We start from the raw sequence: 25,252 nt of genomic DNA on the forward strand, positions 1-25,252 counted from the left end.
ATCCCGGGGTAGCTTTCAATCATTTGTCAACTGTATCTCATTCTCTTTATTAGCTTTGATGTTCGGACTTTGATACCTGCAATGTGCTGGCTGGCACGTTGCCCACCAGACAAAAATGCAACCATAATGCTTGCTCTGGTAAAGAGCTTGTAAAGAAGTGTGTTAGCGTCTGTGTGTTTATAATAAGGCGTTCTCTCTCTCTCTCTCTCTCTCTCTCTCTCTCTCTCTCTCTCTCTGTTGTCTCCCTGGTGGAGACGGTTAAGAATAAGATAAAATGCATACAACTATAACTACTAAAACAACTCGTACATCGTAGAATCGATACCTGAATCGATCACCCACAGTTAGTAGTTGGGCCCAGTGTCATTCATTTCGAATAGAAGCTGCGCAACGGTACGGCTCGACTCGACATTGCTAAGCGCTACACCGGCCAGGTGCGCTTCGTACATGCGGAGACTTCTGCAGATGGACAAGAGTAGGAGAAAAATGATTAGTTTTGCGCGTTTTGATAGCAGGGATAGCATTGCCTCGGTCGTACCTTTTCGCTGAGTTGGTGTACACAACCAGATTCCGTAGGATGAGGGCGGATGTGAGGCGAATGCTTTTCGTTACGGGACCTTCCATTTCATCCTGTGGAAGTATTGTGCGTCTTAGTGGTGTTGTAAGGCAATTTTCAAACTAAACGAAACTACCTGGAACTCCTTTGAGTTGATGTAATCCATAGAATAGCGCTTGATCGCATGCATCGCTGCTGGCCCAGCCGCGGACAGTTGCCCCGGTCCGTTGGTGGTCGCGCTTCCGGCACTCTCGGCCGCACTGCCCGATTCAACCTTCGTGCAGGTGGCCGGTGCCGGTGATCCTCGTTCGCCCGAGCCACCCCCGGCAGCTGCAGAACCGTTCGCACCCGCCGCATTACCACCGCCGCCCGAGCCCGATTGGCGCACCAGCGTGACCGGGTACGGTTGAACGGGTTGCTGCGGTCCACCGGCAAGCCTCCTTTGAACGGCCGCTTTGAAAGACTAAATAAAAACAAGCCCCGCTAGTTAATAACAAATTTCATTTGAAAAGAAAAAAAAGGTAAAACGTTACTTACATCCACCGTACAGTGGCGATCGAGGATGTGCGTCATGAGCGAGAATCGCTTGCGCGGCAAATTGTCGCACAGATTCGGTCCCGGTCCCCACTGGCAGTAGATGTCCGCACTCACGTCGACCGTATCGGGGCAATGCACCGTGCAGGCGTGCCGAAACACTTCCGTTGCCGATTGGAACTTTTTCCGTGGACAGCCGCGCCAATCGCACACCCACGGCCAGCTCGGCTCCACGTCCTCCTCCACTATCTTGGCCGGATCCATGGCGGGAATCATCTGGATCGAGGTGCTGCTCGTACCGCCCGTCGCAACCGACACCGGAATGGTGATGGTGTTGGTGATGGGCGCCGATGATGTAGCTGGCGGCGGCGCGATCGGTGCCGGTGCCGGTGTGGATGGGCCCGGTGTCGGCTGGCCGGCAATCGATGCTACGGGAGCTGCCTGCGTTGCGCTGGTTATCGTTGCCGTTGGGACGCTTCCACTTGGGTGCGTCGGATACGATGTGATCGATGATGGTGCACTTGTGACGATCGTTTGCGTGACTTGAGTGGCCGCTCCGGGCGGACGAACAACGGCACCTGGCTGATGATTATTCGCTGGCGCTATCTTTTGCTGTACGACTTGAATGATTTGCTGCTTGCCACCGGGCAGTCCGGGGGTCGGTGGCGGAGGTGTCGATACGGAGGCGACCACCGTCGGCCCTACGTTTGGCACCGGGACAGGCTTGGCGGGTACGATCGATTGGGATAGGGCTCCCGTTTGTCGCTGGATCGATAGGCTCGGTGGCAGCTGCTGCTGTTGCGTGGTAATTGTCGATGCCGGTTGCTTTTGCTGCTGCTGAACGGTGATTATCTGCGCCGGATTCTGTTTCATGGTCGCGTGTATCAGGTGCTGTTGCGTCGGCTGCGGTTGCTGGTGCAGCACCTTCTGCACAATATGCTGGCCCGCATGCTGCACCGTGGCCGGTTGAATGATTTGCTGCTGTATGATCTGCGGACCGCCCGAACCGCTGCCGTGTGCGCCGTGGAAAACGATCTGCTGCGTGGGCGCGTGCATACTTTGCGTTGTCGAGGGCAGTTGTCCCTGGGCCTGCACCAACGTTCCACCCGGCTGTTGAATGAACTGAATCGTCTGCTGACCAACCGGGCCGCCCGTCGATAGGTTCGCCTGCTGGATGATGTGCTGCTGCTGCTGGCCGTGCACATGCCCGACATTCGCGTACGGCTTTATCTGGAACGTGCTTCCGGTCGAGCTGGTCGGTTGCAGGGCCTGCACCTGGTGCAACTGTTGCGGCGGCAGTCCCTCGAAGCTGATCGTATTGCCCTGCGCGCTCGTGGTGATGTAGATTGGCTTCTTTTCGATTATTGTCCCACCACTGCCGCCGGCGATCATGGTGGTCCCGGTCGTGCCACCCACCATGGAAGGTGCGCTGGACGTGATGATCGTCGTACCACCCGATACCGACGGTCCGGCATGGCTGACGATCATCTGTCGAGGTAGCTGCGTCATCAGGATCTGCTGACCCTGCTGGTTAAGGAAAATCTTTTGCGTCTGTCCCTGGCTCTGGGCCATCGCTCCCTGCACGGTCATTTGCTGCCCGATGCTGCCCGACCCGGACGGTGGTTGCTGCTGCTGCTGCTGCTGCTGCTGCTGCTGCTGCACGATGATGATCGTTTTCTGCCCACTGCCTCCGTGCTGGCCTTGGCCCTGGGCGAGCAGCACCGTTTGCTGGAGTTGCGGCTGGGGTTGTGGCTGCTGTGCCACGACGTACGTTTGCCCTTGCGGATTGGTCGCTAGGATGTACTGGGTCGGTTGCTGGTGTTGTGCCGCCAGTACGGAGGAGGGTTGCATAATCGCGCCACCCGGGGCGGTCGCCTTTTGCAACTGTAATGCACCGCCACCGACCGCATTGTGCTGCAGTATGATCGGTACGGTTTGGAATCCACTCTCCGTTTTAATTGTGGCCGTCGTTTGCGATGTTAATTGCTGCTGCTGCTGTAGCTGGGCGGGATTGCTGGTGACATTTGCCGTTGGCGTGGAAATGATCATTGGCTGGGCACTGTTGGGTGTGACGATTATCTGTCGCTGCATCGAAACGGGCATTGAAATCATTTGCTGCTGCTGTTGCTGGTGCTGGTGGTGGTGGTGCTGCTGCTGCTGCTGGTGATGGGTTATTTGTTGCAGCTTCATCTTGGCAGCATGCTGTTCGGCCTCCTGCGCCGCCGCCTCGTCCATTTCCTCGCCTTCCGTTATCGAACCGGCCAGCTCGGCGTACAGATCGGCAGTCTTTGTACCGCCTTCCAGCCGCTTGGCGGGCGGTTCCATCGACGTGTCGGTAAGATCGAACTTACGCTTAATCGTCGTCTCGCCGGCAATGATCATTTCTCCCGGCTTCTTTTCGAGCAGCTCGGAAAGCACCTTGTTGGGCAACAGTTTGCCCGCGGTGGTCGCATGGTGCTGCATCTGCTCGTGCGTGGCGGCGATCGTTTTGATGATCGTGCCCTGCTGGACGCCCGGTTGGCTGAGTGGTGCTAACGGTGGTGGCGCATTGAACGACGTTTCGTGCGGATTCGTTGCCGTGATGACCGTGTTGGTGGGCAGCGTGCCCGGCTTGATGGAAATGGTCGAATTTCCCACCTTTATGTTGGTCAGATTGTTCGGGTTGTTGGACGTTACCACCACCGACGGGTTGATGGAGCTGGTCGGGTGCAGCTTCTGTTCGATCATTTGCTTCTGCTTTTGCATCTGCTGTCTTTGCGCCACCTGTGTGTATTACAGTAAGGATACAGTAGTAAAGAATTGTTATCACAAACAAATCCAACGGGCAGGTACGGACAGTCCTGTAAAAGGTTAAATCATCGTTATCACACTCAAGCACACACACACGCAGGCACACAGTTACGTTGAAGAAAATCGACCATTCCCAACAAATCGCAAACAAGCACAACAACATTTTCATTAAGAGTTTAGTACAATCCGCTAGTTTGAACGAAATAGAGCTTTGTTTCGGCTTACAAATCCATTAACGCGGGCTCAGAAAACCTGTCGAAGCTCAAGGAAAAAGTATAGCATTTTGCTAAAAGTGATCAAGTACTACGGTCTTACTTTCGATTTAAACTAAACATTGAATTGTTAGTTGAAAATTTAACATGCTTTTCCGGTGTCGACAAAAACATGCACACGTACAGCCTTCAGCAAGATCGGTGGTACAGCGTTGTTGAATGTAATACGATCCTTCTGCGAGTTGAGATCGGTTTACAGTCAATCAATCTTTACCATCGATCCTTACAATCACACACACACACACACTCAAGCAGTCTTAGTTGCGGCCTACGGATGTTAAACGCTATCTTTATGTTACTGTTACCTGATGCACGTTAACATTCGGTGCAATCAAACAATTGGTAGTAGGAGAGTTGGTGATGGTAGTAGTGGACAAACTACTGGAGTAAGGAGCAGCAGCAGCAGCAGCAGCAGCAGCAACAGCAGCGGCAGCAGCGGCCGAGCCAACGGTAGCAGCGGAGAGCGTACTATCGGTGACCGCTGTCGTTACCTTGTTCGCCAGCAGGCTCTTGATCAGTGCGGACGGGTTCGTCGTCGTCGAGCTGATCGTGCCGGACTGGTTCATGATCGTGGTCGTGCCGGTGCCGGTGTGCAGATGGGCGCTCGGGCCCGGACTGCTGTGCATCGTCGTGCCCGCCGGCTGTGGCGAGATGGTCGTCTGATTTACCACAATCACGTTGTTCTTCTGATCGCTGCTTAGCACCTGCTGGAGCAGCGGAGACGACGGTGTGGTCGGTATGTACTGGTGCTGTTGCTGCGAAATAAGACAAGAGACCAGACCATTGGTTAGTTGAAGTCGTGCGTGTGGAAGCAGATAACTCTTTCGACAAATCTCGATCGGCAAATAATAAGCAGTAATGGAACGGATGAGCAACTTAAACGCAACGAAAAAGGATTAGCGGCACTTCCGGAAACCTCGGAAAATGCAGTAAAACACACACGCACGCGCGGAAAATGCAACGAAATACAAAGCTAGAAGCGAATGTGTAGGAAAACACAAAATGAGCGAAAGCGACACAACATAAAACTACATCGAGCGGAACGGTATGGAAGGGAGAGAGCTTTCTTACGCCGGTCGTAGCTTTATTGATAACGACACTTTTGCCACCCATCTGTGTGACAATGATCTGTTTGCCGATCGTTGCAGATACTCCCGCCGACGTTGCCGTGCTTCCCACGCTTGGGGCCGATTGAGCTTGGGAGAAGTGCAAGATTGCTTTCGGTTGTACTGGTTGCGGTGAACATTTGACCGTCTGCAGCGGTATCGTTTTGTGCAGCACGGGCACGGACTGTGCCGTGTGTGGTGCTGTAATGGGATTGGCAGAGCTGCTGCTGCTCGGTGGTGCCATCGCTATAACCGACGACGAACGAAGCGTTCCCTGTGATGGTAACGGGGTAACGTCCGGCAAGCGACCGCCGTCGTGGGCCGTCGTAACTGTGCATCGTCCGGAGGTAGTTCCCACATTACTTGCGACTGTGTTTGCTTTGCTGGCTGTGATGGCTGTGCTGGTGGAGCTCATCTCCCGACCGACGAACGTTGCGCTGTGCGTTGAAAGGGTGGTGCTCGCAGCAGTACAACTGGTGGTGGTGGTGGTTATTTTACTATGGCTTGGCTCGTCGTGCTTTGCCGGCGTAACGGGGTTACTACTATTACTACTAGTGCCTGGTCGACTGGTCGATGTACAGTCTACGGCCGGTGTCTACGAGAGCCCCGAGAGCGAGTGAGCATAAATAAAATGTAGGAAAATATGTTAGCATTGACGTCTTCGGCTGTTGGAAGTGCTGTGGATACGGGTGGACGCAAGGTGCGTGGTAGGAAAAAAGAGTACGAACAGTGTGGAACTTGAGTGTTTGGGGTCGCCCCCTTCCACTTCGCAATTTTTTCCTGCCGCTGCCCTTTTGTACAATGTTAGTGACTCTAATGGAAGCATCAGTTCTTGGATGGTTTAAAGGAACTGAACTTTAAACAGACTTATTCTACAAGAGGGAGGACCGTTTTGCTTGCTACTTTTTGTAATCATTTTGCTTGTAAATTGTCCCAATTGCTGTTGTTCAATACTCACCACCACTGTCCCTTTGTGCACGATCGGCAATGGCTTGGGGCGCATCCTTAAACCCTCGTAGTAGTACCCGATCGTTTCAACGCCATTCTGCTCCATCTTCAACTGCACCGGACCGACGGTCCCACCAAACACGGCGCGCACACACCGTGGAAAGTGTGACAGCGGCACAATCACTTTACGGCCCAGCTTTCCGTTCGTCGCCAGATACAGCTTGTACAGCTCCTGCTGCTCGATACGAACGGCCGGTGCTGCTTCGAACGATGCCCGCAACCAAGCATAGGCAAACTGTTCACTTTCCTGCGCTTGCTGCTGCTGGATGTGTTTGGCCGCAATCGACGACGGTGCAGCGGCAGGACTTTGAATAACAACCCCGCCGGGTGTAATGGTTTGTTGCGCGTGACCCGGGTGTCCCGGTTGGGCGGGCGTGTTTGTTGCCGCTGCTGTCTGCTGATTCGCAACCGTGCCGTGCGTTACGGTCAATGACGGATCGGCACGAGCAATTACATTCACGGGAATCTGTGGCGAATCGGCAGCGGGGGGACGTGTAACGCTTACGATCTGGGGATTATTGGCAGCGACGGCGGTTTGATTCTGCTGCACTGCGGGTTGTGGAGCCGCCGGCTGAACCATCTGTTGCTGAGCTGGCTGGACGACTGGCGGGGAGGATGGCACTGGTTTGCTCGTGATGGTCAAAGAAGGAAGCTTTGGTACCTCGGGAGTGGGATATACAGCGTGCGGATTGGCATTTATCTGCCCACCAGCTGCATCCTTGTGTACGGTCAGCTGCGTCATCGTTGGCGGAGGATTCGGTTGGCCCATCTGGCCATTTTGAAAGTAAGCGCCTTGCGCATGATGTGTGGCCATGTTTCCCGGGATGGTTTCAACCACACGCATCAGAATGCACGCATCCGGACCGTAGCTCTGTGCTTCCACCGTCACCAACGAAACGAGCGTATCGATCACACCCCGGATGTGCATGATGGCATTGCAGGGTTTCTCGCCCATCGAGGTGAGCGAGTAGATACATTCCAGCGTGTACAGCAGCAGCATGATATCGTTCAAACACAGGAACAAGCTGATCTGATCGTACAGCTGCTGGTTGAGACACCGGTTGAGATTTTCTTCGTTCGACTCTTTCTGGGCGATCTTACTCAGCACCTCCAGGCAGCTTATGATAACACCCCGATCGGCACCTTCCAGCCCTTCGGACAGCGTCGACACAAGGCACCGCGTCACTTCGTCCGACTGCGGATCATTGATATCGATTTCGTTCGCGATGTTCCCGAGCATGTCCAGCCCAAGGTGGTGCAGGTTGTTCCATCGCGCATTTGCGCACATGATGAGAAAGCGAATGAAGGTACGGTTGCGGCCCAGTAGCTGTAGATTTTCCTCGTTGAAGCTTAGATTGCGAAAGATGGAAGCGATCTGCAACACGCGCTGTCCAATGTAATCGTTCGTACCGAGCCCCGTCCCAAGGCTGAGAAACGTGCGAAGCGATGCCGTATTCAACCGTCCGCTCATGATCTCGAAATCACTCTCCTTTTCGTCTTCATTTTCATTGCCCGATTTAGTGTCCATCTCTTCCGGCTCCTCCTGATAGATGGATGCGATCAGTGCGCTGGGATCGGTGCCCATCTTGGCGAAGCAATCTTCCAGCGACAGTTCCAACACTTGCGGCTTTTCGAACAGACACTCCTTCCAGAAGCGTTGCAGCGAGTTCTTCCGAATGTTGGAATAGTACTCGTCGAATGTGTCCCGCAGCGAAAAGTGGTTGAAAACTCCGGCATGGGCCAGCAGCGCGTACACCAGCCGCGGACACTTGTCCACCTTCAGCGTGTGCTTGTTTTCGTTCGACATAAGCGTGCACACATTAATGGCGAAATCCTGCTCGTTCGGTAAAGGGGACAGTAGCGACAGGATCAGCTTATCGTACTCGGACGCACGGTACAGATCGTCCGAAAGTTTCAGCGACGAGCGCATGCCCTCCGGCACATTGTGCTGGTGATGGTTGTACACGGACGGTGTGGAGTGCAGCATGCGGACGGACCACCGTCGGTGCAGTCGCTTCTCGTCATCATCGTCCTCGACCGGATCTTTATCCTCGCCGTGGAAGTTGACCCGTTCGTATCGATCCAAGTAGCGGATGTAGATTTGCTTGAGAGCGATTTCACTGTTTACGCAACGGGTCGGTAGGTCCAGCTCTTCTATTACCTCGCACCAATCCTCACGGGCATTTACCTACGGGAAGTACACGTTTTAATACAAAACCGGCCTACTTTACATTATAAGCCAATCCTCACCTTCATCCAACCGCCTCTACCAATAACGATCGAGTAGAGCTTGTGCAAATCGACTTCCTTTCCACTGATCTTGGGCAGCTTCAGATACGGTGTGCTACGGAGAACAAAAAAAAAAACAGGACGCCATGTAAGTGCCGACACGATCGGTATGTAAACATTGCCGCACAGCCGTTCGCTGCACTTACCCGTGCTTCCCATGGAACATCTGCAGATCGTTCAGAAAGCTGTACTTATCCTTCTCGAACGTTGGCTTTGCAACAGACCGCCGTAGGTTTTGCGATTTGGCCGATTCTTTCGGCGTTCCGGCAGTGTTTCCGGCGGCGGCCCCGCCACCAGCACCGGCAGGCTGTCCTCCGCTGACGACGCTGTTGCAGCTAGCCATGCTCGCATCGTTCGTCGTCTCGTCCACCGCCATGGGCGGCAGGTTTGTCCGTTCTATTTTCACTACATCGGTCGTCATTGCGCTGATTGCATGTTTTGCTTTCGATGCGGAAGATAGTTGTTGCTGAAACTGATCTTTAATTTCCACTGCTAGCAAGTGACGAGAAGCGATGGAGAAGCGAAAACCGAGCGAATTCGGACACAAGCCAAGCGACGGCAGCTGTCAAAAATGTGCGGGCCCGCTTTGACAGCTGCTGTCAGCGATTTGAACAAAAAACTTCAACTGCCGTCAAAACAAGCAGCAACGACCAAGTGCAGCGGGCTGGCGATTCTTGGACCGGAGTTGGAAGAGATCCGTCTTGTTTTTCATTGTTTTACACGTGATTATAGCTATTAATACGGGTGAGTTGGTGGTTAAAACATTGTGAACGGGATGATGAAGGTGGTACGAATGCATCAAAGTCAGCGACCACTCATTTTGTTTGCACACTGAAGGGAGCTTACGAAGCTTCCCAAGATTGGTGCATTTGTTGTGCTAGAAGTGTAGCTGATTGCACTACCTCTGAGTTCGTTGGCGAGATGGACTCTTGATTGATTTAAAAAAAAAACGTAGGTTCGGAGTCAAATACATGACCAAATAATGATTATGTTTCTTTGCTCTAGTCCCACTTGCTTACTGTACCCTTCGGAGAAATGAAGCGTGCGCAACCTTCATTTTTGAATGCGATCGAAAGCAGCGTTGATCGCCGCCGTCGTCCTCGGCCGATCAGTCGCATTAGGTTGGAAACATTACTGGCTGATGATCGTCAATCGTGTGTGTCTTTGCCCCAGGGATCAACGATGCCGCATGCCGACGCCGTGTTGGACGAAGTGTTTGGGGACCAGTATGAGCCGGAAGGTGCCGTGATGGAGCCGAAGGAGGAGGAAACGGTGAAGGTGTGTCTGCGCTTACGGCCCTACACAAAGATGGGCGGTCGCATGTCGTTCAAAATCAAGGAAAACACATTGATTGCCCGCTGCCAGGGTGAAAATCTGTCCTCGTCCGAAAAGCACTACACATTCAGCAACGTGTTCGAGGACAATGTGTCGCAGGCGGAGGTGTACGATTGCTGCATCCGGCCCACAATCCGTCCGACGCTGGGTGAACCGGGTGCTACCTTTCTGACGTATGGAACGTCGGGTTCCGGCAAAACGTACACCTTGCTGGGGAATGAAGGACAGCCCGGCATTGTGCCACGATCGATTGAGCAGATATACGAGGAGCTGTACGATCACATTTCGACCGAGCCAAGTCTGAAGATGGAATGTATGAAACCGATACCGCTGAGCGATGAATCGGTGCTGGATGAGTTGCGAAAGCTGCGAACCATCAAGACACGGCTGGGTCAGGGATGCGAGGAGAGCCAGGCATTAATCAGTGATATCATCCAGAGCCAGCATCAGTTCCAACCGCTAGACATGGGAGACAAGCGTGTGTTCATATGGATATCGTTCGTTGAGATTTATAATGAAAATGTGTACGATCTGCTAAACCTGGACGGTGACTACGGGTGCAAGCGCAAACCGATGAAGGTCTTGTCGAACGATGGGAATGCATACATCAAGGGCCTTTCCACGCTGTACGCTGGGACGAAGGAAGACGCGTACAATTTGCTACAGTACGGGTTGCAGAGTGCCACATACGGTGCTACGGATGTGAACAGTAACTCCAGCCGATCGCACAGCATCTTCACGGTCACCGTCATCACGCACTCGGTATCAACGCAGCGAATTTCCCAATCCGTTTACAAGTTTTGTGATCTTGCCGGGTCGGAACGGCTGAAGAAAACGGGCACCTTTGGGGATCGTTTGAAAGAGGCGCAGAAAATCAACACTTCGCTGCTGGTGCTGGGCCGCTGCCTCGAGACGGTTCACAAGAATCAGAAAACGAAGAAAATACACGATCTGGTGCCGGTGCGCGATTCCAAGCTGACCATGATCATTCAATCGGCCCTGCTGGGCAAAGAGCCGATGACGATGATCGTTAACGTGTATCCGACGGAAGAGTTTTACGATGAAAATTTGAACGTGCTGAACTTTTCCTCCATCGCCAAGCAGATCGTTATAAGCAAGCAGCCGAAGATCATGAAAGCACCGCACAGCACACGGTATTCGTTTTTCCTCTCACAAGCGATGGGCAGTCCATCGTCGAAGATCGACACCAATCAGCTGCTGGTGGAGTACGAGAAGTAAGTGATCGTTGGCGAATAGGTGGGAAGTTGGTATTAACACAGGGGAATAATGCTAATTTCCTTCGTATATATTTCTTAGCTTAAAGCAGGAGAACGACCGTCTGATCGCCGAAGCGGAACAGAAGAATGCGGAGATTGATTGTCTTCAGAAGAAGTTGGTCATACAGGAGTTTCAGCTTCGCAACGAGCTGACGGATAACTTTCAGCAGCATTTCGCTAATATGGAAGAGTCGTTCCAGCTACGCATCCAGAGTGCACAGGAGCTGGCCATACTCCCTTTCAAGCATCAGGTAGCGTATTGTAGATCACATTTCCAAATAAAATACCTCAATGAAACATTTTTTTCCCTCAGATGGCCTCGCTTGAGAAGAAGCTCAAATCGAAAGAGCAAACGATTATGGAGATGGAAGACGAACAGGACGATTATGAAAGGAAGCTGAAAGCGTACGAAGAAGAGCTGAACAAGTATCGCTTGCAGCAGAGCCGTGTCCGAAGACTGTCGGTTTAGAGAGAGAGAGAGAGAGAGAGATAGTAAAGCGTCTTCATTTTTAAACACTTTTTGAAAATACACTCATTTCATGTTTCATTTATACGCTAAAACGGCTTTTTGTCATTGTTTCCCATGTTGAGTTGAAGCAACGGACATTTTGAAAATAGCAAGGATAAATCGAGCAGCTTTTCGCCCCATTTGAAAATCGAGCAGATTTGCTCGATGTGCTGCACATCTGGGAATTTCGGGTTGCTCGCTGGCCAAAACAACAATGCTCCGCTGTCAAACGTCAGAAAAGTTGTGAACAAGAGCACAACAAAACAGACTTGTAAAAAATGGTGAATGAAAATAGTCAGAAAAAGGACGAAGTGAAGGAAAAAATGGATCTTTCTTAGGAGTATCGCCGTTAGATTAGTTGTAGCATCGTAGTGTAATTGGCTCTGGGGAGTAGAATAAGCGTCGTCCACATCATTCCATGCAAATCGAGGTCAAGCACTTCGCACACACGACGGCGAGGTCACAGCGTTCCAGCGTTCCAACGGGAGAAGCTAATTGGTGTCCGCGGTTAGCATTAGCAGTAAAATAATTGAAAGCAGATACATCTACTCGCCCACCCGCTCCACGACGGCAACCGCGACACGACGGTGAGGAAAGTGAACATGAGAGACCGCGGTGTCTCTGCAGCTGGTCCTCGCAACCGAAGACAATGGGTGCTTTTGTTCTCGCTGACGTACGTCGTCGGATTTGTGCTGCTAGCGTCCCTAACCACACCTAGCTCGGTGTCGGCGGTTTCAACGGCGGCCGGCTCGTTACGGCACGGCGATGACGAGGATGTGTCTGGGGACGAGGAGGAAGGGTACTGTGCGCCGTACAATGGGAAGGTCTGCAAGCGATTCATAAACAGCCGGCAGGTGTGGTACAGCCGGGAGGATGGAACCGGTGGTTGGGAAAATGAGAAAATTACCACCGCACTGTTCGACGATCTTATCACCGATTTGCCCCAGTACTGTCGTCCGGCGGCGGAGGTAACTACCGGCAACCGAGTGACTTTACACACACACCTTCAATACAATACTAATTTTCCTATGCTTTCCCTTTAGAAACTGCTCTGTGCATACGCTTTCCCGCAGTGCGTCATCAAGGACGGCACCACCATACGGCTGCCGCTGTGCTACGAAGATTGTGTAGCAACGTATCTGCAATTTTGCTACAACGATTGGGCACTGATCGAGGAAAAGAAAGAGCGTGGTGATGTGATCAAATCGCGAGGCCATTTCCGTCTGCCAAACTGCGAAGAACTGCCTCGGTACAACAAAACGGCGAAACCTCCCATCTGCTCGCACGTCGGTCTGACCGAACTCGTCTCGGAGGAAGTGACCTGTAGGTGTCATCAAAATCGCATCTTCAGTTCGCATCATGATTTACCAATTCCCCACCGACCTCTTCTCGTTTTCAGATGACTGTCGTATGGGAAATGGAAGGTTTTATCTTGGCACGGTCAACGTAACAAACACCGGCATCCCGTGCCAAAAGTGGGACTCACAGGAACCACACTCGCACCACAAACCGCCGCTGGTGTTTGCCGAGCTGCAGGACGCGGAAAACTATTGCCGGAATGCGGGCGGAGAAGAACCGACGCCGTGGTGCTACACGACCGATAAAACCGTCCGATGGCAGGCTTGTGATATACCGCTTTGTCGTAAGTGTTTTGGTTCATGTTGGAAAATGGACAAGAGGTTAGCATTCATTGAAATGTGTTTCTTTCAGCAAACTCCACCGATGCCAGTGATATTCGAGGCAAAATAGACATGACAATGGAATCGGTCTTTACCCCATCGATGATATTCCTGCTGTCGGGCATCGGGTTCGTCGCTATCGTGCTGCTCCATCTGATGGTGTTGCTTTGCTACCGAGTGTCCCGCCACCGGCGCAATCGCCGACAGTCGGGTGCGGCTGGTTACAACACCGCCGCATCGCAGGATGGGCAAGGCATCGATATTAACAAGCTGCCGTCGAACGTAAACTATCATCGCACGGGAGCGCAGCTGAATCCGAAGCTGGAAAAGCTCGAATTTCCACGCAACAACATCATCTACATAAAGGACCTTGGCCAGGGTGCCTTCGGACGGGTGTTTCAAGCCAAAGCGCCCGGCCTGGTGTCCGGTGAAGATTTTACGCTAGTCGCCGTAAAGATGCTAAAGGACGAAGCCAGTCAAGACTTGCAGGTCGATTTCGAACGGGAAGCGTGCCTGCTGGCCGAGTTTGACCATCCCAACATAGTGAAGCTGCTGGGCGTTTGTGCGATCGGACGGCCGATGTGCTTGCTGTTCGAGTTTATGGCTCGCGGTGATTTGAACGAATTCTTGCGCCAATGCTCCCCGTTCGCGCAGCAAAACCGGGCGGACAGCATCAGTACGGAGTTGTCACACGGCGATCTGCTAAACATTGCCCATCAAATAGCGTCCGGCATGGTGTACCTGTCCGAGCGCAAGTTCGTGCACCGCGATCTGGCCACCCGCAACTGTTTGATCGATGACCATATGGTGGTGAAAATAGCCGACTTTGGGCTGTCGCACAAGATCTACCTGCAGGATTACTATAAGGGGGACGAGAACGATGCCATCCCGATCCGTTGGATGCCGCTGGAAAGCATCCTCTACAACAAGTACACGATCGAGTCGGACGTGTGGGCGTACGGTGTGTGCCTGTGGGAGATATTCTCGTTCGCCATGCAGCCGTACTACGGGATGACGCACGAGGAGGTGGTAAAGTTTGTGAAGGAGGGCAACATGCTCGGCTGTCCGGAAAATACGCCGCTCACCGTGTACGATCTGATGCGCAAATGCTGGAGCCGAAAGCCGAACGACCGGCCCAGCTTTCACGTGATCTACCAGAAGCTGCAGCAGATACGGGCCGATTTCGATGGGAAAATGCTGATGTAGCCACAGCAAATCTCCGCCTCTGGTGAGTAGTAGCAGCGCAGACCCAACACTGCCGTTTGAAGAGGAATTTGTGGCATTTGTGTAATATGTACAAGAACGATGATGCCTGTACCTATAATCGACAACGGTTTACCAATTTCCAAATGCTTTATTTCCGTCAGTAAAGTCGAGTAAAGACGAAGCATTTCTTAGGTCATAATTTCTGCAGGACAGAGAGCAAGAGCGTATAAACGATCGTCATTATGATGATCCCGTGCCATTCGTTTTATGATTCCATTTTCATTTTCATTTCGTTTGAACGTACATGACAAACATGTTTTCCTCCAATGCTCAACACACCACAAGACTTGCCGTACACGTGTTTATCTCAGCATGTTGTCTCAGCATCAGACTGCCTGAAAATCGGAAATCTCAGTATTTTAGTTATTATTTATTAACAATCATCCCTTACATTTGCATCCGTACCATCAATATTTCGAAATTAACACGAATATTTATACAGTAGTTTGTATGTAGCATCCTTCTTAAATTGACGCATACATTTTTAAAGCAACCGCGCTGACTGTATCGATCGGCAAAATACGGAAAAAAGACCATATCGAGACCATTAGTTTGTTAGGTTCAGGTAGATGGTTTTCGCTTATCCAACTCAATTCTTAAGTCTCCTTAGTAATAAACAATCGCTCCCCTCCTAAAGTTAGCGGTTTCGGCGAAGATTCGTTTTTACCATTGTAACATACATACACAAAAGCGATTAAAGCGATGATGTCGTCCTCACATCTTCCAGCAGTGTGAAGAAGTAATGTAAGATTCTGCCTCCCCCCCCCCTCTCCTCATAGCATGTAAGTGATACACGCCCCAGGACACAATAATAATAATAATAATGATGATGATGAGTATCAATTTTGATAAAACTTATGGCAAACAAGGGGGAGCAACAGGGAGGAGGCAATCGAACCATTTCCGCCCTGGAGCAAATCGAAAGCAATTATAAGCAACTGCGCGGGAAGTGTGAAGAATTGACCAGTTTTTTAGTCGCTTGTTGCATGGAAAGTAGTGGCTGGAAGTTCCCGGTTTCTGGGTTAAAGCTGGTAGCCAGGGGAAAGGATGTGTTAGCTCGTAAGTACCTCCCGTAAGCGCCTCCCGAGCGCCGATTGATTAGATTACTAAAGAGAGCAAAAGAAATAGAGAGAGAGGGAGAGAGAGAGAGAGAGCTACTAGTGTAGGATGGGGTTGCTAGAACCCAAAGACCATTTTAATTAATGACTGGCAAACTGGTGTTTATAGAATTAGAAGATTGCATTAGAGGAAGGAGCAGAAGCGCTTTGACAACCAAAAAAAAAAGCGCTGGAGAAAGAAAGCCCCCTCTCCCCAACACCCCCCCCTCCCCCTCCATGGGAAGGCATTATTACTATGTATGATAAATCATCCCGCTGCGTACCAAGCACGGGGTAGAGAGCGTGTTGTATTAGCATAACTTGAAAGTAAATACAGAAAGCAAACGAAGGGAGAAACAGCGAAACCGGATAAGAGTGCGAACAAAACAGCAAACCAAAAACGCAGCAGCATCACAAACAACAAACCAAGTGGAAAATAAATATATATATAAATGTGTTCTGTCTCATCCGTCGCGCCGTTGGTGTTCCCTAATTACGGGCCGGTCGGGCGGGTGTGTGCGTGAAAGAAATGCGAACGCTGACTAATCGAAAGCGCCGATCGAAACGTCAATCTGAAACCGAGCCGAGCACGTGCTGTGTCGTCATTGGAAGGAATTTCCTTGCGTATTTACATTCGCGCACGCGCTCGCGCAAAAACTCGCCCGCGAAAGCGGCCAGTTGTGAAGCACGATCGCGCAGCTCAATCGAAAGCGGTCAGGTGAAGTGTAATTGGATGATGCTTTATTGAAGTGCTGGCGGATCATCATACCTTGTGGGGTGGTTGGAACAGCTTGCTTGGCCATTCAGATACAAGCCATAGCGTAACATTGTATAATTATGATATCTGATAACAGTGGATTTTCATGTGAAGGCCCTCGGACGATTAATTAAGAAAATCAAGGAGCTTAAGAATCAGGACATCCTTCCGGGTACTTTGGACGACGAAGTCCTTTTTTTCCTAACGACGATTGGATAAGAGTGATTGAACAGCGTCGCTGTGTCTGTCAGCAAGACCTCAACAAATGAATCATCACTCCAGTTTTCCAAGGGATCCGTTCCTACCGACCAAGACTACAAAGCAAGCCCTCTTTCTTTAATTAAACAACGTGATGACCCCGATGACCGATTCGGGTGCTAGAAATGGATAAGGGGTCCAGCATCGTAACATAAATCACGCACACAATTCACGCTTCCCCTGGTTCGATATTCGCGCTCCAGTCACGTGTTGTGCTTTTTAACGTCATACAACTACGCTCCAGCAGAAAGTGTATCCCGAGGAGCGAGATGATTCAGCGACCCGAGGAGGGAATCCGTCCAGTTCGTTTGTCCGTATTTTTACCGTTCCGTAGTGAAGTCGGCGGGGGACGTGTGTCAACAGTCAGGCTCGGGTTGGTTGAGTTCGCGCCTTCGCTCTACCGCAAAAAAAAAAAAACTGGAACCGAACCGACGGTGTGGCGCCAACGATCCGCTTCGCGGGCCAGACCAGCTCGTCGAAACGTCATCAAGGCCGAAGGCTCGTGTCGGTCGGGCGCGTGTTGGTAAGGCGTGTTCGCGTATGCGTGGGCTTGACGAAGGCACGAGCTGTGAGACGGCGCCCGTTCTTAAGGAGGAGGAGGTCCGGGAAAAAACGCACGTGCACCCGGTGTGGCATCATCGTACGAACCGTGGGCATAGAGAGAGAACGCGATAATACTTTGCATACATTTGGGGTGGTGGAGTGGCCGTGTCGCGGACTTTGGGGGAGGGAAGAAATATGCTTTCTTCGGCGGTGCTGCTGCTGCTGCTGCTGCTGCATGGTTGATTGATGAACGATTGGAAATATTGGAAAGCGGCGTATTTCCCATGGGCCAAACCAACGCCTAACGGAAGGCGCGTCGCGATGGGGTGGGGGTGTGTGCGTAGGCTCGGTTTTGTTTGTTTGGGTGCTTGTATAATTTTATTCATTTACAGATTCTGCATAGTTAACACCTTGTCGGTGCCGAACCGTATAAGCATGGGATACGGTTTTTTCCCATGGGGGAAATTTTATGGGTGGGTCCGTTACGGTCAATATATGTTGTGCTGGAACTGGTAACATCCGGTTAGGGATATTAACATACCGTGCTCGTGGTATTGATTAAGAGTGCTTATTTTTATCTGATGTGATTTTACTCCCCCCAGACGAAGTGATGATTACAACGCGATGTACACGAGATCATGTCTATCAAAACATGGCAGGTGCTGATGTTGAGAGAGTTCGAATGGCAATCCTTCTTCTTCTTGCTTGACTACAACAATCATCGAGATCATTTGGTCTGGTATTTCAGACTTTTTGTGACCTGTTCTGGATGGGATTTGATCCCCGGTGGTCGTGCCGAGTAAAGATCGGCGTCGCCATCGCCACGGCCACCGGACAGCCCTCGAATGTGGCAGTAAGGGACCTCAACACCAATTAATTGAAGTAGAAAATTTAGCCTACATTTCAAATCAAACATACATTTTACTTAGTCAAATATTTACAATATTTTCTTCTTCTTCTTCTTCCTTGGCTCTACAACCTCGAGAGGCCTTCCATTTTTGGCTTTCTGTGACTTAATTTTATCCGTAGTAAAGTAGAAAGCCTTACGTACAGGGAGGCAGTCAGGATGGGATTTGAACCCCGGCCCTGCCGTGTGAAGACCGGCGCCGCTGTCGCCTCGACCTCCGGCGACATTTATAGTAATTTAGTTTATCAAAAAGGCTTCGTTAAATAAATTTATTATAAATAATTCCAATTTCACGTGGATTTCTGGCATTTCTCTTAATTGGATGTACTTATATATGATACTATTATGCCTCTGACCAGTTTCAAGTGATCAAGCTAAATTTTGCTCTTAAACCAAAAGCTCTTGAAGCAATACAACTAATTGCACTGATGGGCTTGGAATATCTGACTCACAGTTTTTAGCGCCTTTCTGCCCAGCTCGTTGCAGAAAAGTGCGCCGATCTCTGGAGTAAATTATTTTTTAATGCCAATCCATTGAGTGTTGATCGTTCGGATTCGCTCTACAAATCTGTTTAATCTAGACAACGTCCAGATCGGAACTGTCAAACCAATTTTAAACCCAGAAGATGTTTGTACCTGTAACCTGTAAGCGATTGCACAAAATCAATTTCTCATTGCCGTCGGAAGAACTCAAAAATGTACCCATCTGCATGTACAGCGTCTTTTAAGAACGAACGTGAGATTGTTTATTTTCCGCCGAGGTGGTTCACAAAAAAAAAAAACAAAACAAAACCATTATTAGTACAGAGAGCTAGTTTCGACGTCACTTACTGCTACTTATTATCACACGAGATTGAAACTATCACAAGCCTTAAATGCATAACTCGCAACGCGTTTGTCGAGAGTTTATTGGACTTCCGTAGCCCAGCGCCATGCCGGCGGTCATGTCATGTCTGCATCCGTTGATATCCGTGCGTAGCGGGCCGCGCCCATCTACCAGAAGGGATTGAAGTTGCCTGCCAGCCGGTTCCAGAGGAACCCGATGTTGGTGGACTCCATGGCGTCGAAGCTCTCGTCGGTGATGGTTGCCGCGAGATCGTAGATGATCATTTTCGCCTGGGTACACGGAGGAGACATTGTAGAAATTAGAATTGTTGGTGCAATGGGACCAGCGCGATAGTGCACCGAAGCGTTCGAAGATCACTTACATCACCATCGAGCAACGGTCTCGGGTTGCCGGCGATCGCCGACGGGATGTTGTCGTCCTTGTGCCGGGGCGCATCGATGATGTTGGGTTTGGGCATCGGCAAACCGTCGGCAGTTCCAACGCCTACCAGCAGGACGATGGACAGCTGCATCAGCAGCAACAACGCGATCACTCTTGCCCTGATCTTCTGCATCCTTACACCGGGGATCACTTCACTTGGTAATACTTGGTTTTCGCCCGACGGAGAATACTTTTCCGAAATTCGACAAAATTCTTACTGACCCTGAGCTTGGGGTGCCGGGTCCGTTTTATAAGATCCACCAAAACGCGATCCACTCGGACAGTCTACCCATCCCATATGCGTCGGGTCGGTGATCATCGCGCTATGTATTCGATTCGGCCGCACGGTGACGATCCAGCGGTGCGTCGTCGCAAGTACGAGCGCGATTGTTGTTTACATACATTCCGCGTCTAGCGTGTCACCGAAATTCTCGATGGGCTTCACCGGCATCACGAGCCGGTTACCCCAAAACCGTCCGCCTGTGCTCCCATCTCTTCAGCTACCCGTTCCAGTCGGCGATGCCGGGAGCCAAACGGCGCAGGAAAGCTAAGTGTCCCGCGAGACAAATCTCTGCACGTGCTACGGACGATGTCGTCACCGTTTGCGAAGTGTTCGATCGGTTCAGCTGCGAGTTCCGAACCGTCGCGAAACGGCTTCAAACCTCTTCAACAGCTCCAATGCAAACACGAGCCGTCACAAGCGTCAGCCACAGTCAGCCGCAGTCCTTGTCCGAGCCGTTTCAGGAGTGGTTCACGGGTGGATCCCACAGCAGACCTCCGAGTAGAAGCCTGCCCGTGCGCTGTTTGGTACCGCCCCCCGAAGAAACTGAGGCGAATGGATCGATCGATCGAACCGCTCGTTAGATAGAGGAGTGTCGAGTAGGAGTAGTCTGAGCGTTAGAGTCGACCGTTTCACGCAACCGACCACAAGCGCGTGTCGGTCCCATCCATCAAGGGACGGATTACTGTCTGTTAGTTGGTGAAGCAGTCTCAGTGTCCTAGGATAGGTGGTAATTTATGTATTAGGAGGTTGTTTTTGAGTGAAGTGGTTTTTTGCACAAAATTGTACAGTGTTCAGCTTTGTGTAGAATTAATAAATCAATAAGTATAAAAATATCGAACAACATTGGCTCATAAAAACATATCGAAATCTACAAAACAACATCCAGAACAGAGTTGGAAATGAAGGAAGAATGAAAGCTACGCCGGTATTACCCCGATTAGATTTTTAATGATAGAAGCATTAACATTTTATTATTCATAAAGAACGGCCTGGCCGTATTGCTTAGAAGCATTAACATAAGTGACGCAGATTTAACTTCTTCTTAATAACAATAGACCTTTTTGGGCATGGCCTGCCATTTCTGGCTCTCTAGACTTATTGACACGTTGTTGGCTAGTCTAGGGGGGAACGTTGCGGATGGGATTTGAATACCGGTCCTTCTGTTTGAAGCTTGACGTCGCCGTCGCTCTAACCAACTCTACCGAAGCGTAAGATTTAATAAAAAAATGTCTTATATACATAAAATTCTCAGTTTTATTTTCTTAAGTTGATTGAATTAGAACTTAAGACAAAATAAGTTCTTATTCTTGGAGTTTTTAATGATCGGATTTTTTTTTCACTTGCTGGATAGTCTTGTACCAATCATGTCTTTTTTGGTTAATACTTTTAAAGGTTTCTGTCATTTTACATTCTTCTAAAATTTCTGTTCCATGTTGAGCTTCTTTCACTACCAATTTAACCAATTTTAATTTAAACTAACCATTTTGAATTTGTATAATAATTTTTATATATATTTTTGTTTTTTTTTGTAATCGTCGTAAGTATATTAAGAACTTAATGATCATTTTGTAAAATAAATTCTTTTTTTTATATCAAACATTTATTGAAGTCTCACAAATAATGGTCAAAATAAACTTTTCTATTATTGGTTTTAGGTAATTATTGGCTCTGGGCGTTGCAGTTCCGTTGGTCCAGCGATTCGAGGCCCAGTAGCGCACAGCGTCCAGCGTAGTCCACCTCCAGAAGCGCAGAGCGAACCGAGTGAGTTAGCGCTGGATGGATTCCAGCCGGACCAGCGGACGAGCAGCGGATGGCCACCGTACTACTGAAGCGTATTCCCAAAACCGACCGCATCAAAGAGCAATATAGCATTTTGATGCATACCGGATCAGTGAAGTCGCGAGCTATTTGTTTAAGTAAACCGATCAGTTGGTTGCCCTTAGTGACGACGTGCTCCAGCTGGTCGTGGAAGCTCAACTTCTCGTCAAGGAGCACTCCCAAGGAGTCTGACACAGCTATTGCGCTAATCGTACACTAAAGGGCACCGCTTTCTCGCAAACGTAATGACGACGACGATGATATTCTGAGTTGGTATTCTGAAAACAAACACACTGCAAATAAGAAGCTATTCAAGAAGGAATATTATCTTCTAAATACTTCAACTTAGACCTCAACCACAACGATCACTTGCTGCATGCGTAAGTAAATAACTCTTCACACTGTTCGTAATTGTTGGAAAGACTTTTTATTGAAGGTTCTCTCTACCACTTAAAATGATTTAGCTTTTATAAATTCTTTGTTAGGTGACAAATTTACATTAAGAGAATCATACTCTGTCTGGGCGTTTTTACAATTTGAGTGGAGTTTTAGATATATAAACTAGAGACCAGGTACAGGTGGACGAAGTTGCTTGCAAGCTAGAAGCTCTGAAGAGACGCATACGACTAGTAGTATCCATAGCCGTAGCCGTATGGGTATCCACCGTATCCTCCGTATCCGTATCCTCCATAGCTGGGATAAGCGCTGTATCCGTAGCCTCCGTATCCACCATATCCGCCATACCCGTAGCCACCGTATCCTCCATAGCCGTACGAAGGATAGTAGTGATGGTAGCCGAATCCGAACGTTTCCGACTTGTCCATATCGTCCTTCGCCTCATCGTCGGCCGATACAGCCTCGCCGGCAGGAGCATTAACTGCTTCCGCTACTTTCTTCGCTTCGATCGCGCCCACAGCCCGTGCACGGCGCACCGGGAATGGAGCGAACTGGGGTTGAACTCCGCCGAACTGAGCTCCGGCCGGTGCAGGCTGGAAGCCCGGTTTCGTCTGTGGTGCGGCACTGACCAAAGCCACCAGGGCAAGCAAACAGGCAAACTGGTAAGCAGGAGACAAACAACAACAAACGAATAAGCAACATTGCCGAGCGAGCGTGTCCAAGCGTCCTGTTCTTCTTACCTTCAGCATAATGAAGCAGAAATGTGTCTTCTCGATCGGTCGGTGGTTCGATTGGTTGATCCTCGAATGCTGTTGCCCTCGGGAGGTACGACTGGAAACTGATACCGGAATGGGATCGGAGAAATGGTTTTATACCAACCCGCGCGCGTTCTCACTGACGTCAGCAAACTTCTTGGGTAAATATCAATTTATTACATTTCGGCCCAAAACACGGGCTGAAAACTGGATTCTGCCCGAGCGGCGGATGGCTTAGCGCGTGCGCTACGACTTTCGTTCCCGCTGCCAACCTGTTCCTTGTGGCGAACGCGCCATATGCCCTAAAATTCGTAAATGTCGTCAGAAAGCAGACACGGTAAAGTCCAAAGTCAGGAAAGCCCGGTAATGCCGAAATATCACGCAAGAATTTCGTTCTGAACGATTTATTAAGTTTTATTGCAATCTATTTGGTGGACAATGTGATACGCAATCATCGCAAATTGTACCGCATTGGATTCTAGCGCTCTGTTTGCCGTTTTCGTTAACGGTGGAGTGTGAAAAATGAATTGCATTTTTCCGTTTTAACTTTCGGGTGACCACATTTATCGAAGCATTATTGAACGATGAGTAAGTGAGTGGGCCCGGAGCCAGGTGAGAATGAATTTACGTAAAGCGAGCGACAGAAGCAAGTGACTTACATTTTTGTTTCCCCTCTGCACGATGAGTATGATTCATTCGAGCCAGTCTGGCTAGAACATTACCATTATGCAAGTCATTAAGGGCGCGCAATAATGTCGCGAATTGCATGAACGATGATTTAGGCTGCTGCTATTTAGATGACAAGCATGGGACTCAGGGGGGCAACTCTGGCAAATAGAAAATGATCATTGATGCTCTCATCCCTCCTGCTTTTTTCATTTAATTACATTTACATGTAATTTTTACACTAATTTGAGAAGTTGTTGTAACTCGAAGCAGAATGCGTAGGCACTCTCCCACTTTCATAATCAGAATAATGAATCAGCTTCTTCTTCATCTTCCTTGGCACTGCAACCTCGAGAGGTCTCGACCTGCCACCATTTCTGGCTCTCTGTGCCTTGGTTTTCACCTATTGCAAAGTAGTCAGCCCTGCGTACGGGGAGGCGGTCTGGATGGGATTTGAACCCCGGTCTTGCAGTGTGAAGATCGGTGCCGTTATAGCCTCGGTCACCGGACCGCACCACAATGCTCATATACTGTTTAAAAATTTTCAAAAGTTTATCGATCAATCTGATCTCTCTGCCTGGTCTATCTATCGATCTGTTCTATGCTAGATGATCTTTGAATTCTGTTTAAGATTTTCCAACGATTTTTAATGGGGTTTTTTAATTGTAAAGGACATATTTGTAAGGATACAACCTGGATAGTAACCGTCACAGCTACTGGTTGCTGTCCTACCCGAAGATAGACATGCGGTAGATATCTGTGTGAAGCGACAAGTTGGCTTTGGTGTTTATACTCGTATGTTGGCTAGTTAATAAAGCTACAGTTTGATACACCACACCTCGTATCGTAACAATATTAATGATTTTATAGACATGCTTAACACCACAAAGCTGGACAGCCCTAGTTACGAGAGAAATGTCCAAATAAGAATTGATACTATATCGTGTCCGGTTCTGACTTTCCCATTAGAATGCCATTAGGCCGTGTCTGGATTTTCCAACAATTTTGATCCCAATTCTTCTTCTTCTGCAACTTTGTCGAAGAACAGTACTTATAGTCATTTTCTGCATGGGAATTGGGAATGATAAGAATTTAGCAGTTTCATCGGCTAGTTCAATTTATAAAAGCCAGACTACATGATGCGAGATGCCAAAAAGATTTCGGTTAAACGGGGGAGATTTGCGATTTTCTTCCGCCAAAATCATCTCGGTTCATCTACCCGCGTTGTTTAGGGCACTTCATGTTATCGCTCTCTCTTCAACCGAAAACTACCATGGCAACGCATGGAAAGTGACAGAGAGGGCTAGAGAGTAGCGAAATCTTTCCAAGATTTCAGCTCGAGGAGGCGAAATCTTTTTGGCATGTCGCATCATGTAGTCTGGGTTTTCAGCATGTGAATTCCTGCTCTGGAGCTCCTGATTGGTATTTGGGTGTGATTGGTAAAGTAGGAAGAATAATGAGTGATTTTTTTAATTGTCTGTTAATTGAAAAAATATATGGATTTAGTTGGAAAAAACGACCAAGGGTTTCTATTTTGATCACGTTGAAAAAGCTTACGCTGAAGTCAGTTTATAAGTCAGACTCGGATGGTGTGTAAGAAAGATGGCTCGCTATTCCCAATCCCGGCTCAGGATTATGAGCTACACAATTAATACACTGTTAAGTATGTAAGAAGCACCTAAACGAACAATTCTGGTTCGGTAGATCTTATGAAACTTCACCGTGGGTTTGGCTGGGTCACCGTATTTCATCATCTGTGTTCATCGGGTTTGGATGACTTTATATCGATTTACCTTAGCAATATATTTAACATAATGATAATGATAATGATAATGATTTAACATTCATGATGCTGCGCAATAGCTTTGCATTCGCAATAGCACATC

General features: G+C 49.4%; 4 protein-coding genes across 7 annotated transcripts; 2 read left to right on the plus strand and 2 right to left on the minus strand.

Annotated features, from left to right (window-relative positions):
* Nucleotides 1–9: 9 nt before the first annotated feature.
* Nucleotides 10–9,104, minus strand: LOC118510406 (AT-rich interactive domain-containing protein 2). 3 transcript variants are annotated; one of them, XM_036052158.1, is made up of 9 exons: nt 8,702–9,104; nt 8,517–8,610; nt 6,217–8,454; nt 5,224–5,853; nt 4,644–4,907; nt 1,094–3,853; nt 693–1,019; nt 539–630; nt 10–459 (listed from the first exon to the last, which is right to left on the minus strand). In XM_036052158.1, the coding sequence occupies exons 1-9, from the start codon at nt 8,974–8,976 to the stop codon at nt 345–347; spliced, it is 6,795 nt and encodes a 2,264-aa protein (XP_035908051.1). In that variant the 5' UTR covers nt 8,977–9,104; the 3' UTR covers nt 10–344. The 3 variants fall into 3 exon arrangements, with proteins under 3 accessions (XP_035908051.1, XP_035908050.1, XP_035908052.1); XM_036052157.1 differs by having other exon boundaries at nt 4,458–4,907; XM_036052159.1 differs by lacking the exon at nt 5,224–5,853 and having other exon boundaries at nt 4,458–4,907.
* Nucleotides 9,105–9,165: 61 nt separating this feature from the next.
* On the plus strand, nt 9,166–11,720 carry LOC118510415 (kinesin-like protein subito). Of its 2 annotated transcripts, none has more exons than XM_036052183.1 (4): nt 9,166–9,299; nt 9,561–11,125; nt 11,208–11,418; nt 11,481–11,720. In XM_036052183.1, exons 2-4 carry the CDS (start codon nt 9,591–9,593, stop codon nt 11,634–11,636), a joined length of 1,902 nt encoding a protein of 633 aa, XP_035908076.1. In that variant the 5' UTR covers nt 9,166–9,299; nt 9,561–9,590; the 3' UTR covers nt 11,637–11,720. The 2 variants fall into 2 exon arrangements, with proteins under 2 accessions (XP_035908076.1, XP_035908077.1); XM_036052184.1 differs by having other exon boundaries at nt 9,169–9,299; nt 9,729–11,125.
* Nucleotides 11,721–11,888: 168 nt separating this feature from the next.
* Nucleotides 11,889–16,184, plus strand: LOC118510412 (tyrosine-protein kinase transmembrane receptor Ror2). The gene is made up of 4 exons (XM_036052177.1): nt 11,889–12,643; nt 12,719–12,998; nt 13,075–13,317; nt 13,386–16,184. Exons 1-4 carry the CDS (start codon nt 12,278–12,280, stop codon nt 14,558–14,560), a joined length of 2,064 nt encoding a protein of 687 aa, XP_035908070.1. The 5' UTR covers nt 11,889–12,277; the 3' UTR covers nt 14,561–16,184.
* A 5,773-nt stretch (nt 16,185–21,957) lies between these two features.
* On the minus strand, nt 21,958–22,803 carry LOC118510424 (shematrin-like protein 1). The gene is made up of 2 exons (XM_036052197.1): nt 22,686–22,803; nt 21,958–22,604 (listed from the first exon to the last, which is right to left on the minus strand). The coding sequence occupies exons 1-2, from the start codon at nt 22,692–22,694 to the stop codon at nt 22,176–22,178; spliced, it is 438 nt and encodes a 145-aa protein (XP_035908090.1). The 5' UTR covers nt 22,695–22,803; the 3' UTR covers nt 21,958–22,175.
* Between the last annotated feature and the right edge of the window lie 2,449 nt (nt 22,804–25,252).

Source organism: Anopheles stephensi, chromosome 3, assembly GCF_013141755.1.
Source record: "Anopheles stephensi strain Indian chromosome 3, UCI_ANSTEP_V1.0, whole genome shotgun sequence".
Lineage (NCBI taxonomy): Eukaryota > Metazoa > Arthropoda > Insecta > Diptera > Culicidae > Anopheles > Anopheles stephensi.

What these genes read in the sequence shown, in the direction of transcription:
- LOC118510406 (XM_036052157.1), bottom strand. Translation starts at nt 8,976, where the DNA reads ATGACGACCGATGTAGTGAAAATAGAACGGACAAACCTGCCGCCCATG. An exon ending in TCAATAAAGCTACGACCGGC is followed by an intron (nt 4,908 to 5,223) that starts GTAAGAAAGCTC and finishes CTTATTTCGCAG; the next exon opens with CAACAGCACCAGTACATACC. An exon ending in CGAATGTTAACGTGCATCAG is followed by an intron (nt 3,854 to 4,457) that starts GTAACAGTAACA and finishes TAATACACACAG; the next exon opens with GTGGCGCAAAGACAGCAGAT.
- LOC118510415 (XM_036052183.1), top strand. Translation starts at nt 9,591, where the DNA reads ATGAAGCGTGCGCAACCTTCATTTTTGAATGCGATCGAAAGCAGCGTT. An exon ending in CTGCTGGTGGAGTACGAGAA is followed by an intron (nt 11,126 to 11,207) that starts GTAAGTGATCGT and finishes TATATTTCTTAG; the next exon opens with CTTAAAGCAGGAGAACGACC. An exon ending in TACTCCCTTTCAAGCATCAG is followed by an intron (nt 11,419 to 11,480) that starts GTAGCGTATTGT and finishes TTTTTCCCTCAG; the next exon opens with ATGGCCTCGCTTGAGAAGAA.
- LOC118510412 (XM_036052177.1), top strand. Translation starts at nt 12,278, where the DNA reads ATGAGAGACCGCGGTGTCTCTGCAGCTGGTCCTCGCAACCGAAGACAA. An exon ending in ACTGTCGTCCGGCGGCGGAG is followed by an intron (nt 12,644 to 12,718) that starts GTAACTACCGGC and finishes CTTTCCCTTTAG; the next exon opens with AAACTGCTCTGTGCATACGC. An exon ending in TTGTGATATACCGCTTTGTC is followed by an intron (nt 13,318 to 13,385) that starts GTAAGTGTTTTG and finishes TGTTTCTTTCAG; the next exon opens with CAAACTCCACCGATGCCAGT.